Below are 14,652 nucleotides of genomic sequence, written 5' to 3'. Positions count from 1 at the left end.
AATCACTGCTAACATGCTATTTAGGCTAGCTGTATGTACATATTGCATCATTATGCCTCATTTGTAGGTATAGTTGAGCTCATTTAATATCCTTTACTTGTCTCCTCTTTGTATATCATTTATATTTGCATGTCTCATGACACATTATCTGCATGTGATATTGGCTGCATTTCTGATACTTGTGTGCCTTGTTGTTCCAGACCACAGCAAACGTTACCTAGCTTGCATGGATTGTAATAAATCCATTAGAAGAAGACAGCCTGCCATCTCCTTTAACTTATATATTTATTTATTTTTATTTATTATTTTTTGCATTCTATTTTAGTTACTTTGAGTTTACAACCCCCTTTTTGATTGATTGAAGCTGTGATTGCACAGTACAGTACATATTCCGTACAATTGACCACTAAATGGTAACACCCCAATAAGTTTTTCAACTTGTTTAAGTCGGGGTCCACGTTCATCAATTCATGGTAATTCCTGGCGCTGTTTTGTACTGTTTTTTTGTTTTTTTTTACTTATTTTGATTATTATTTCTCAATTGTTTGTAAATGTTGCAATTTATAAATAAAGGTTTATAAAATAAAAAATAATAATTAGGGATGTCCGTTAATGGCTTTTTGCCGATATTCCGATATTGTCCAACTCTTAATTACCGATACTGATATCAACTGATACAGATATATACAGTCGTGGAATTAACACATTATTATGCCTAATTTGGACAACCAGGTATGGTGAAGATAAGGTCCTTTTTAAAAAATTTAATAAAATAAAATAAGATAAATAAATTTAAAAAAAATTCTTGAATAAAAAAGAAAGTAAAACAATATAAAAACAGTTCCATAGAAACTAGTAATTAATGAAAATGAGTATACTTAACTGTTAAAGGTTAGTACTATTAGTGGAGCAGCAGCACGCACAATCATGTGTGCTTACGGACTGTATCCCTTGCAGACTGTATTGATATATGTTGATATATAATGTAGGAAGCAGAATATTAATAACAGAAAGAAACAACCCTTTTGTGTGAATGAGTGTAAATGGGGGAGGGAAGTTTTTTGGGTTGGTCCACTAATTGTAAGTGTATCTCGTGTTTTTTATGTTGATTTAATTAAAAAATAATAATTAAAAAAACGATACCGATCATTTTCGATATTATATTTTAACGCATTTATCGGCCGATAATATCGGCAGGCCGATATTATCGGACATCTCTAATAATAATAATAATAAAAACAATTAAAAAAAGGCAGAACGCTAACAAACGAACACTCCGGGGCAGAAGATGGCGCTGATGAGACAGAGATAGGAAAGCGAAGAAGAGTGCATCGCAGCCCTGAGTGGGAGGAGTCCTGACTGACTGACTTCCGGGCTCCCTCCCCAGCTCTTCAAACATCCCGCGGCGACAAAGTAGCGGTCGTCCCGCCCATAATCACTTCGCTCCAAACATGGGGGAAATCATTCTGCCACGACGTATGTTCCTCTGGTGCATGGCGGCCATCTATTTGATAGCCTTTGTGTCCCTCTACGTGCAGATACCAGGTGAGAGAGATGTTTTGTGTATGTTACTCCAGTCCAGCCTGCTGCTTGGTATGTTGTCTAGCATAGCGTCGTAGGGGGCTTGGAATGTTCTGGAAGGTTGTTTAAATATTTGACAGGAAGTATTCAGCGACAGTTAAAATAAATCATCATTTGCTGCGACACAATAACACACGTTGACAGGAAGCTAATAAGCGTTGGAACGCAGCATAAAAAGCTGGACCGGTTTTAAAAACTACGTTACCCACAATGCCTGGCGCTGGGAGAAATATGTGGGTTTTTAAATGTCCAATTTTTTAAAACGTTTTTGAAACGTGGCTGTTTTTGTTGGCGTCGAAACACAAAGATGGAGGTAAAAACGTCATGCAATGAGAAAAAGCGGACACGTTGATACTAATAATGCCTTTTATTAGACCATTTAATTACAAATGACATGATGGCGTCTTCACCCCGCCAGCTGAGATAGACTCCAGCAGGGCCCCCCCCTCCCCATCCCCGAAAGGGACAAGCGGTAGAAAAATGGATGGATGATGGTTTTTTGATTGATCGATTGAGACTTTTATTAGTAGATCACACAGTACAGTACATATTCCGTACAATTGACCACTAAATGGTAACTCCCAAATAAGTTGTTCAACTTGTTTAAGTCGGGGTCCACGTTAATCAATTCATGGTACAAATATATACTATCAGCACAATACAGTCAAATATATACTATCAGCATAATACTGTCAAATATATACTATCAGCATAATACTGTCAAATATATACTATCAGTATAATACAGTCAAAAATATACTATCAGCATGATACAGTCAAATATATACTATCAGCATAATACAGTCAAATATATGCTATCAGCATAATACAGTCAAATATATACTATCAGCAGGATACAGTCAAATATATACTATCAGTATAATACAGTCAAATATATACTATCAGCATAATACAGTCAAATATATACTATCAGCACAATACAGTCAAATATATACTATCAGCATGATACTGTCAAATATATACTATCAGCATGATACAGTCAAATATATACTATCAGCATGATACAGTCAAATATATAATATCAGCATAATACAGTCAAATATATACTATCAGCATAATACAGTCATATATATACTATCAGCATAATACTGTCAAAAATATACTATCAGCACGATACAGTCAAATATATACTATCAGCATAATACTGTCAAATATATACTATCAGCATAATACAGTCGTGGTTGTGTCGTGTTCAACACACCCTGACACTATTTTAACTTAAATAATTAATAATCGTGATTAGTAAACATGATTTCAATATTGATTAAAATAATTATGAATATTATTGTAGTTTTTTCTTAGCCCTGATGTGGGATCTGAGCCCAGGATGTCGTTGTGGCTTGTGCAGCCCTTTGAGACACTCGTGATTTAGGGCTATATAAGTAAACATTGATTGATAGTGTTGGATGGGTTAATGTCTGTGGAGGGTCACTGTCGTCAACTGACCAAAAACTGTGTTTATCATCTCAGAAATATTTCTAAAGTGAGAAATTTGTTGTCAAAATTGGGTCTGGAAATGATCATTCACGCGTTAATTTCGTCTCGCGTTGACTATTGCAATTCTCTTTTCACTCTCTGCAACAAGTCAACACTAAAGAGACTTCAGACTGTACAAAATGCGGCTGCCAGACTTTTGAGCGGTGCACCCAGAACAGTCCGTATCACCCCCCGTTCTATCCAGTCTTTACTGGCTTCCAGTTAAATTCCGCATTGAGTTTAAGATTTTAGTCCTGACATTCCGTGCGTTGCATGGTGGGGCCCCTCAGTACATCACTGACTTGCTATGCCCCTACTCCTCAGGGCGCAGCCTCCGGTCTTCAGGCCAGGGTCTTCTAAAGATCCCAAAAACTTGTTTTAAAACCCGTGGAGACCTGGCATTCCAGGCTATAACTCCCAGACTCTGGAACAACTTGCCCCAGTCCCTCCGTGATCTTGACTGTCTTTGAAACTTTTAAGAAACATTTGAAAACTTCTCTTTTTAGTAGAGCTTTTAGTTAATGCACCTTTTAACTATCATTTTTAATCCACTTTGTATCCTTTTTATGATGTTGCCCCTGTTGTTGTTTTACTTCACCTATGTTTTGTACAGCGCTTTGTGATTGTATCTGTGAAAAGTGCTTTATAATTAAAATGTACTTACTAGTAAAGGTCTTAAGTTAAAGATGACATGTTAAGCTTGCACACCGTACGATCACAACCAATTTTAGTGGTCATATTGTTTTCTTATACACTCTCATACAAGTGAATAAAGTGCATACTTAGTCAACAGCCATACACGTCACTCTTAACGGTGGCCGTATAAACAACGCCAACACTGTCATAAAGCGGTGCCACACAATGACACCACAGTAAACAACAATGACAAACACTAGAGATGTCCGATAATATCGGACTGCCGATATTATCGGCCGATAAATGCTTTAAAATGTAATATCGGAAATTATCTGTATCGGTTTCAAAATTATCGGTATCGGTTTCAAAAAGTAAAATGTATGACTTTTTAATACGCCGCTGTGTACACGGACGTAGGGAGAAGTACAGAGCGCCAATAAACCTTAAAGGCACTTCCTTTGCGTGCCGGCCCAATCACATAATATCTACGGCTTTTCACACACACAAGTAAATGCAATTCATACTTGGTCAACAGCCATACAGGTCACACTGAGGGTGGCCGTATAAACAACTTTAACACTGTTACAAATATGCGCCACACTGAATCCACACCAAACAAGAATGACAAACACGTTTCGGGAGAACATCCGCACCGTAACACAACAGAACAAATACCCAGAACCCCTTGCAGCACTAACTCTTCCGGGACGCTGCAACAGTGGTCCCAAACCACCGGGCCGCAGCCCGGTACCGGTCTTTGGATCGATTGGTACCGGGCCGCACAAGAAATAAAAAATACATTTTTATTTTTATTTTATTTTTGTATTAAATCAACATAAAAAAAACACAAGATACACTTACAATTAGTGCAACAAGCCAAAAAACCTCCCTCCCCCACTTACACTCATTCACACTCATTCACACAAAAGGGTTGTTTCTTTCTGTTATTAATATTCTGGCTCCTACATTATATATCAATATATATCAATACAGTCTGCAAGGGATACAGTCCGTAAGCACGCATGATTGTATTTTTTTTAATTAAAAAACAAAAACACCCCCCCCCCGGTCCGTGGGACAAATTTTCAAGCGTTGGGGGTGTATATTGCGCTACAATATACACCCCCCGCAACCCCCTATCCCCCCACCTCAACCCCGCCCACCTCAACCTCCTCATGCTCTCCCAGGGAAAGCATGTCCCAAATTCCAAGCTGCTGTTTTGAGGCATGTTCAAAAAATAATGCACTTTGTGACTTCAATAATAAATATGGCAGTATAACTTGTGATGAATGATTTGACTTGAGTTGATTTATTTTGGAAAACCTTGTTACATTGTTTAATGCATCCAGCGGGGCATCACAACAAAATTAGGCATAATAATGTGTTAATTCCACGACTGTATATATCGGTATCGGTTGATATCGGAATCGGTAATTAAGAGTTGAACAATATCGGAATATCGGATATTGGCAAAAAAGCCATTATTGGACACCTCTAACAAACACATTTCAAGAGAATATTTGCACCGCAACACAACATAAACACAAGGGAACAAATTCCCTGAATTCCCTGCAGCACCAACCTTTCCGGGACGCTACATTATTTTGGCCATACTCGTGCAGCCCTACTTGGAATGACATCAATATCGCGCACACTTATAGCTCTTCAACGTGGAATAAATAACACACCACTAATAGTTTAAGCCACATGCCCTCTAATTGGTGGGAATATTGAACTTTATCCTTTAAAGATAACTTGTTTATTTTGTCTTTAGAAGTCATTCAAAGTATACATTAGAAATGGCTATCGTTTTAAAAATATTAATAAATATTTATAACTTTTATGACAATATAAAGACCTAGAGACATCTTGGAGGAAAACCAACGCTTCCCGTCCAATCTGATGGAGCTTCAGAGGTGCTGCAAAAAGGAATGGCATAGAGGTATGGGCGAAAGTGCCCAAAGATAGGTGTGCCAAGCTGGTGGCATCCTATTCAAAAAGACTCAAGGCTATCATCTAGAACAGTTATTCTCAAATTGTGGTAGTGGTACGCAGGCTCCATGAAGTGATACGCCAAAGAATCATTTCATTAAATATTAAAACACAGTGTTACTATTCAAACTATGTAATGTTACAGTGGCCAAAAAATCAATATACTAGTTGAATAAAACCCCTGCCTTGTTTTTAATAAACACTTAGGCATGCTACGTTACTGTATTTTAATGGTGGTCATTCTAGTGGTAGTACTTGGAGAGCTAAGTGTTTTCTGATGCGGTACTTAGTGGAAAAAGTTTGACAACCACTGGGCTAAGGCAACAAGTTGTGTTGATGTTTAAATTTGATTATTATATTTTTCTATAACACTTTTATGTATTGTTTGGTTCTTTAAATATCATAAGACAGGTTCATGGTTTTTCATAATGCTCATTATATTTGTCATGCATAACTCCTAAACCAAACATGCAATATGTCTAATAATGCCTGTATTCATTTATCTTTGAGTTTTACTAGAGACGTGTGCTTTTGTAAGGTTTGCAAACACAAAAATGAGTTTTTTTTTACTCAATATGACAGTTCTTAGAATCCTGAGATAATGAGTTTATCGCCAAAAATAATGCATATTAAATGTATCTGTTTCTAGGTCTCTATGGCAACGATGGTCTGCTGCCTGCTCGTAGGCAGCTGCGCTACAGCGGCAAGTCTCTTTGGGAGCAGCTGCTGACCTCTCCCACCGTGCTCTGGTTCGGACCTGGCCTCGGCCTGGACACGCACACCGGCATGGAGCTGCTGTGCCTCATTGGGGCCGGGCTTAGCTTGGCCGCCATGCTGGTGGGGGCGCTACGAGACAGCGTGGTGTTTTTCTGCCTGTGGGCTATGTACTTGTCATTATACCAGGTGAGTTAAGTGTGCCTAACAGGTGATGTCCATGTAATAGTATGTGTGTTTAACAGGTGATGTCCATGTACTAGTATGTGTGTTTAACAGGTGACGTCCATGTACTAGTATGTGTGTTTAACAGGTGACGTCCATGTACTAGTATGTGTGTTTAACAGGTGATGTCCATGTACTGGTATGTGTGTTTAACAGGTGACGTCCATGTACTAGTATGTGTGTTTAACAGGTGACGTCCATGTACTAGTATGTGTGTTTAACAGGTGACGTCCATGTACTAGTATGTGTGTTTAACAGGTGACGTCCATGTACTAGTATGTGTGTTTAACAGGTGACGTCCATGTACTAGTATGTGTGTTTAACAGGTGACGTCCATGTACTAGTATGTGTGTTTAACAGGTGACGTCCATGTACTAGTATGTGTGTTTAACAGGTGACGTCCATGTACTAGTATGTGTGTTTAACAGGTGACGTCCATGTACTAGTATGTGTGTTTAGCAGTTGACTTCCATGTACTAGTATGTGTGTTTAACAGGTGACGTCCATGTACTAGTATGTGTGTTTAACAGGTGACGTCCATGTACTAGTATGTGTGTTTAACAGGTGACGTCCATGTACTAGTATGTGTGTTTAACAGGTGACGTCCATGTACTAGTATGTGTGTTTAACAGGTGACGTCCATGTACTAGTATGTGTGTTTAACAGGTGACGTCCATGTACTAGTATGTGTGTTTAACAGGTGACGTCCATGTAATAGTATGTGTGTTTAACAGGTGACGTCCATGTACTAGTATGTGTGTTTAACAGGTGATGTTCATGTACTAGTATGTGTGTTTAACAGGTGACGTCCAAGTACTAGTATGTGTGTTTAACAGGTGATGTCCATGTACTAGTATGTGTGTTTAACAGGTGATGTCCATGTACTAGTATGTGTGTTTAACAGGTGACGTCCAAGTACTAGTATGTGTGTTTAACAGGTGATGTTCATGTACTAGTATGTGTGTTTAACAGGTGATGTCCATGTACTAGTATGTGTGTTTAACAGGTGATGTTCATGTACTAGTATGTGTGTTTAACAGGTGATGTCCATGTACTAGTATGTGTGTTTAACAGGTGATGTCCATGTACTAGTATGTGTGTTTAACAGGTGACGTCCATGTACTAGTATGTGTGTTTAACAGGTGGTGGCGTGTCTCATCTCTGATGCTTTGTCTTGCAGGTGGGGCAGGTTTTCCTTTACTTCCAATGGTGAGTCTTTTTTATTATTTTTTTGCAAGTTGACACAAACAACAGTTACTCATCCATCTTGAACGCTGCCCAGGGACAACCTACTTCTGGAGACGGGCTTCCTCTGCATCCTCGTTGCGCCGATGACTCTAATCAGGGGGTCTCGAGCGCCCAGGGAGCACGATGGCGTGACCTTCTGGCTGATCCGCTGGCTGCTTTTCCGCCTCATGTTTGCCTCCGGAGTAGTGAAGCTCACCTCGCGTTGTCCTACTTGGTGGGGCTTAACCGGTATGGCCCCTTCTCTACCCGTATCCCCATATGTTTCCTTATATTCTTGGACCACTCATTTAGCTGGAAAACTAACTCAGTATTAGCCATATAGAACAAGTGAAGACAAAAAAGTAAAATATGATAGCCATAGACTCAGATATTGACCTGACTGTGGAACAAGGTAACTGCCAAACAGCTGAGGAAGAACAAGACTGTCCACCGTCTTCCAATTTGACATTGTTATATCATAATTTATTAGTTTCACACCCGCCACCCCTCCAGAAAGTTGTTCACATAACAACATCATAATTACATAGAAACACCCAAAACCAAAAATGTTACCTCCTTTCTCTGAGTTAACAGCAAAAAGTGTTTTGTCCCTGTTACAGCCTTGACGTATCACTACGAGACCCAATGCCTTCCCACCCCTCTGGCCTGGTTTGCCCACCAGCTGCCAGTGTGGTGGCAGAAGCTGAGCGTGGTAGGAGCCTACGTCTTGGAGATCGGCGTACCGCTGCTTTTCTTCAGTCCGCTACGCAGGCTCCGACTGGGCGCCTTCTACCTGCAAGTGAGCGCAACGTGTTCTGTCTCGATGAGCTCTCGGCCTGCAGAATGTGCACTAACAGTGTATGCTGAGCGGCCAATAAATGATTGTAATGAGTTCATTTTTGTATGCGCAGGTGCTGCTGCAAGTCATGATCGTTCTGTCGGGCAACTACAACTTCTTCAACCTTTTAACAATGGTCCTGAGTCTGTCTCTGCTCGATGACCAGCACGTCCACTTCTGGCTGCGCAAGCCGACACAAAGCAGCCACAAAGGTGAACACAACCCTTGGATAATAGTACAGTGTCATGTATTGGGAGTTAAAGGCCTACTGAAAGCCGCTACTACCGACCACGCAGTCTGATAGTTTATATATCAATGATGAAATCTTAACATTGCAACACATGCCAATTCGGCTGGGTTAACTTATAAAGTGCAATTTTAAATGAGTGAGCACGGGTGTTGATGAGCAGATGAGGGCTGGCTGTCATAGGTGGATAGCTAATGTTTTTAGCATAGCTCTGTGAGGTCCCGTTGCTAAGTTAGCTTCAATGGCGTCGTTATCAACAGCATTGTTAAGCTTCGCCAGCCTGGAAAGCATTAACCGTGTAGTTACATGTCCATGGTTTAATAGTATTGTTGATTTTCTGTCTATCCTTCCAGTCAGGGGTTTATTTATTTGGTTTCCATCTGCATTTAAGCGCGATGCTATCATGTTAGCTCCGTAGCTAAAGAGCTTCACCGATGTATTGTCGTGGAGATAAAAGTCACTGTGAGTGTCCATTTCGCGTTCTCGACTCTCATTTTCAAGAGGATATAGTATCCGAGGTGGTTTAAAATACAAATCCGTGATCCACAATAGAAAAAGGAGAGAGTGTGGAATCCAATGAACCCTTGTACCTAAGTTACGGTCAGAGCGAAAAAAGATACGTCCTGCACTGCACGCTAGTCCTTCACTTTCACGTTCCTCATCCACAAATCGTCGCTTTCTCGGTCCGAATCTCTCTCGCTGCATTGAAAATAGGAAAATGTGAGCAGCCCTTCCTCCTGTGACGTCACGCTACTTCCGGTACAGGCACGGCTCTTTTTTTTTTTAATCAGCGACCAAAAGTTGCAAACTTTATCGTCGTTGTTCTCGACTAAATCCTTTCAGCAAAAATATGGCAATATCGCGAAATGATCAAGTATGACACATAGAATGGATCTGCTATCTCCGTTTGAATTTAAAAAATTCATTTCAGTAGGCCTTTAAGTTTCAAGTTCTATTGTGTTGGTTAGGGACAGACATAAATGGTTAATTGATCAAGTACAGTATAGGCCAAAAGTTTGGACACACCTTCGCCTTATTCAATGCCTTTTCTTTATTTCCATGACTATTTACATTGTAGATTGTCACATCAAAACTACAAGTGAACACATGTGGAGTTATGTACTTGACAAAAAAAGGTGAAATAACTGAAAACATGTTTTATATTGTAGTTTCTTTAAAATAGCCACCCTTTGCTCTGATTACTGCTTTGCACACTCTTAGGATAGGTCTTTATTGTCATTGCACAAGTACAACAAAACTTTGTTTTCAGCACAAACCCGTTCAAGATGAGACAAACAAACAGTGTACAGGGTTACAGAACAGGAACGCTGATGGGTCGCCACAAGGCGCCCCGTAAAAGATTGGGAAAAAGGTAAAACGCTGGGGAAGGATGAGTGAAAAAATACAATCTAGACTGGGCTCCTAAGGGGGCCCAGTCTGGAGTGGGAAAACCTCCATAGCAAAGCACATATACCGTATTTTTTGGACTATAAGTCACAGTTTTTTTCATAGTTTGGCCGGGGGTGCGACTTATACTCAGGAGCGACTTATGTGTGAAATTATTAACACATTAGCGTAAAATATCAAATGATATTATTTATGTCATTCACGTAAGAGACTAGACGTATAAGATTTCATGGGATTTAGCGATTAGGAGTGACAGATTGTTTGGTAAACGTATAGCATGTTCTATATGTTATAGTTATTTGAATGACTCTTACCATAATATGTTACGTTAACATACCAGGCACGTTTTCAGTTGGTTATTTATGCCTCATATAACGTACACTTATTCAGCCTGTTGTTCACTATTCTTTATTTATTTTAAATTGCCTTTCAAATATCTATTCTTGGTGTTGGGTTAATCAAATACATTTCCCCAAAAAATGCGACTTATACTCCAGTGCGACTTATATATGTTTTTTTCCTTCTTTATTATGCATTTTCGGCCGGTGCGACTTATACTCCGGTGCGACTTATACTCCAAAAAATACGGTACATATTACAACGTACATCTCGAGATATCTAGCAACAGGGGGGAGGGAGTGCGGGGTCATGGTGGTAGGCCGCAGCTCTCAGGCGCTGACCATCCTTTCATCACCCTTATGGCATTTGCGTCGAGGGCGTTGGATGGGGGGGGGGGGGGTATGTATGTGTGTGGTGTATATTTTTGTGGATGCATGTTTGTGTGTAAGCCTGCAGTGTGTCTCTGTTCCGCGGCCTTGATGTCGTGCAGCCGCTAGTCCAAAGTCAACAACAACAGGTGTGTGTCCATGAGAGACAAGAAGGGAGTTTGTCTCGAATCCAGGGAAACAATCCAAGTTAGAATGTTTTGTATATGAGTGAAAATAAAATAAAATGTGCTTTTCACTCTAAATTGTCTATGACTCGTCCTCAAACCTGCGGGGCAGACAGTCCGATGTGATCCAAAATCACAAGAGTGTCCACAGTTCTTCCCGCATCCTCCAATCATTTGTGGCAGCTTTGGGGTACTTTGAAGACTGCCAGCAACTTCCAATTTGTGGACAAACCAAAGCAACGCTTATTCCAATCAGCAGATGTCCTGTTGTCATAATTCAGAATAGGTGGATATCTTCACGTCCTCCACTGAAAAGGGTCGCCAGGCACTCCTTCTTCTCCCAGGAGTCTGTGGCGTGTCCAGCAACAACCGCTCCGTCACGACAAGCAGGTTCCCCCAAAACCAAGATCTTGTCAATTTCGTTGAGGCCAGTTAAATAGTTCCAATGTTTAGATTTGGAGAGCAGTGCAAAAAGAGGCAACAAAAAAGTTAAGACAAGACAAAGAAGCAAGCAAGAGAGATAAGGGAGAGGAAAGGGGAGCGTCCGCCCTCCATGAGTGCCAGTGAGAAAAGCTCTTGGCATTCTCTCCATGAGCTTCAAGCACACCTGTGAAGTGAAAGCCATTTCAGGTGACTACCTCCTGAAGCTTATCGAGAGAATGCAGAGAGTGTGTGAAAAAGTAATCAGAACAAAGGGTGGCTATTTTGAAGAAATTAGAATATAAAACATGTTTTCAGTTATTTCACCTTTTTTTGTCAAGTACATAACTCCACATGTGTTCATTCATAGTTTTGATGTGACAATCTACAATGTAAATAGTCATGAAAATAAAGAAAAAGCATGAAATTAGGCGAAGGTGTGTCCCAACTTTTGGCCTGTAGTGTACTTGATCAATTGATGTGACAATCTACAATGTCATGAAAATAAAGAAAAAGCATTGAATAAGGAGAAGGTGTGTCCCAACTTTTGGCCTGTACTGTATGTGGACTTGATTGTGGATTATTCTTATGATTGTATCCTCTCAGGTTCCAAGTTGGGGTCATGGTTGTGTTACCTGCTGGAGCTTGCTGTCTGGTCTCTGATTATTTTTGGCACCGTTGTGTGTTTTGACCTGAAAGTGGATACAGCAAAGGGTGCTATCACTTCCAAAATAGGTACAGTGAATATCCGGCGGTAGGCAACCTGTGGTGCAGGGTCCTCACGTGCACTTTTCTCTTATTTCAGCGTTCACCTACCATCAATTCAACCAGTTTCTGAAGAGTGTCACCATTCCGTGTGTGTGGATGGGAGTTCTGGCCCTCATGTGGGAGATGCTCACAGCCATGTTCAGGTACCACTGTCCTCTTCGGGGTTTTTGTGCTCAGTCTGGCTTTTTTTTTTCAATGTTGGAATAAGCGTGCGATACATGTGGTTTTGTCACAGGTGTGCATGTGTGTCTGGTTTCCTGAGAAGGTTTTGTGCCACTCTTCAGTGGACAGTGTTTGCTGCATCTGCGGTCGCCATGTTCACCATCAGTCTGGTGAGTTCACTCCATATTTGGACTTCCTCCATCCGAATGAAGTCCCACCATATGCCTGGCAAAAGTATTTTGACACCTCATTTGTGAAAGTGTGCGTGGAACTGAATGTAAAACATTGTCTAGGCACAAACCTCAGAATGTGCGTGCGTGAGGGATAGGTACCGAATCCGGTACTTTTTTGGCACAAAACGGTCCAGCCATGTTTCGGTAATTGGGTTGGGCGTGACGTCAAGCCCGGTTGCCAACTCTGCGGGCTTTTTGCACTTGGGCACTCTGTGATCACTCCAGCAGTACTGAGAGTGAACTCAGCCAAAGTTTCCCTAGGTTAGGGGTCGGCAACCGAAAACTTTGAAAGAGCCATATTGGACCAAAAAACAAATCTGTCTGGAGCTGCAAAAAATGAAAAGCCGTTTATAAGTCTTATAATGAAGGCAACACTTGATGTTAAGTGTCTATATTAGCTATAATAGCCTACTATCAAAATGACTGTGTCGCAGGCTGAAGCAAATCTTCGTTTACAGAAATGTTGAAATGTAACATTTATTCTACACATTTTTACAACATTAGAAACCATTAGTAAATCAGAGGCTACTCAGAAGGTGAGATAACCTGGAAATTACTGGCTTTTAATGGCCAAAGGTATAGATGTGTGTGTCCAAGGTAAAGGAAACGGCAGGCTGTCTTCTTCTAATGGATTTATTACAATCTTTGGCACAAAAAATAATAATTGGCAAGCTAGGTAATGTTTGCTGTGGTCTGGAACAACATGGCACACTAAAAACTATCTGAAATGCAGATAATGTGTCATGAGATATGCAAAACTAAATTATATACAAAGAGGATAAAAGTAAATGATATTAAAATGAGCTCAAATATATCTACAAATGAGGCATAATGATGCAATTAGGGCTGCAACTAACAAGTAATTTGATAATCGATTACTCTGTCAATTATTATTTCGATTAATCGATTAATAACCGGATAAAAGGGACAAACTACATTTCTATCCTTTCCAGTATTTTATTGAAAAAAAAAAAGCATACTGGCACCATACTTATTTTGATTATTGTTTCTCAGCTGTTTTTAAATGTTGCAGTTTATAAATAAAGGTTTATATGCGCATAGCATAGATCCAATGAATCGATGACTAAATTAATCGGCAACTATTTTTATAATCGATTTAATCGATTAGTTGTTGCAGCACTGGATGCAATATGTACATACAGCTAGCCTAAATAGCATGTTAGCATTGATTAGCTTGCAGTCGTGCACTCACCAAATATGCCTGATTAGCACTCCAACAAGTGAATAACATCAACAAAGCGCACCTTTGTGCATTCACGCATAGTATAAAAGGTTTGGTGGACAAAATGAGACAAAGAAGGAGTGGAAGATTTTACATGTGAACAAACTGGTGCGTCACAGTCCACACTTTGGTGAGTTCAAGAACCGCCGGAAACGATGTTCACCAAATAGTGTAATCAGTGAAGCATACACACAAACATAATAAACAGTGGTAGTTCTAACAATTGGAAAGTTTGTGTCATGTTTGTCCTAAAACAAATAACACACTGAAACAAAACAAACATTTTCCCCCCATCTTTTTCCATTTTCAATCCTTTTTTAAAAATGCGGCACTCAAGAGCCGCATGTTGCTGACCCCCGACCTCTGTAATGTTGCCATTTTCAATGTCAACAAAGAAATTGACTCATAAAACACATCAATGTAAGTTAGGTAAGGCTCTACTTTTCCGCAAATGTGCTAGCTTGATGCTAGTATACATTGGCTTTGCTTTTGACATGCTACTGATTAGCATTAGCGATTTTAACTTTTTAATTTCAACACCTTCAAATATTTAATGAATACTACAACTGG

General features: G+C 40.0%; 1 protein-coding gene across 1 annotated transcript in view; it reads left to right on the top strand.

The window, feature by feature from the left end:
* The first annotated feature begins 1,376 nt into the window (after positions 1 to 1,376).
* The window catches only part of lmf2a (lipase maturation factor 2a), a 25,394-nt gene continuing 12,118 nt past the window's right edge, over positions 1,377 to 14,652 (top strand). Inside the window, exons 1-9 of the mRNA XM_062061198.1 lie at positions 1,377 to 1,545; positions 6,356 to 6,609; positions 7,826 to 7,854; positions 7,928 to 8,121; positions 8,493 to 8,671; positions 8,784 to 8,922; positions 12,283 to 12,411; positions 12,482 to 12,587; positions 12,680 to 12,776. Coding sequence (XP_061917182.1) covers positions 1,452 to 1,545; positions 6,356 to 6,609; positions 7,826 to 7,854; positions 7,928 to 8,121; positions 8,493 to 8,671; positions 8,784 to 8,922; positions 12,283 to 12,411; positions 12,482 to 12,587; positions 12,680 to 12,776 — 1,221 coding nt within the window. The 5' untranslated portion in view covers positions 1,377 to 1,451. The remainder of the gene's footprint in view (positions 1,546 to 6,355; positions 6,610 to 7,825; positions 7,855 to 7,927; positions 8,122 to 8,492; positions 8,672 to 8,783; positions 8,923 to 12,282; positions 12,412 to 12,481; positions 12,588 to 12,679; positions 12,777 to 14,652) is intronic.

The sequence above is a fragment of the Entelurus aequoreus genome, linkage group LG10, assembly GCF_033978785.1.
Source record: "Entelurus aequoreus isolate RoL-2023_Sb linkage group LG10, RoL_Eaeq_v1.1, whole genome shotgun sequence".
NCBI lineage: Eukaryota > Metazoa > Chordata > Actinopteri > Syngnathiformes > Syngnathidae > Entelurus > Entelurus aequoreus.
This window is presented reverse-complemented; position numbering and strand designations above follow the sequence as displayed.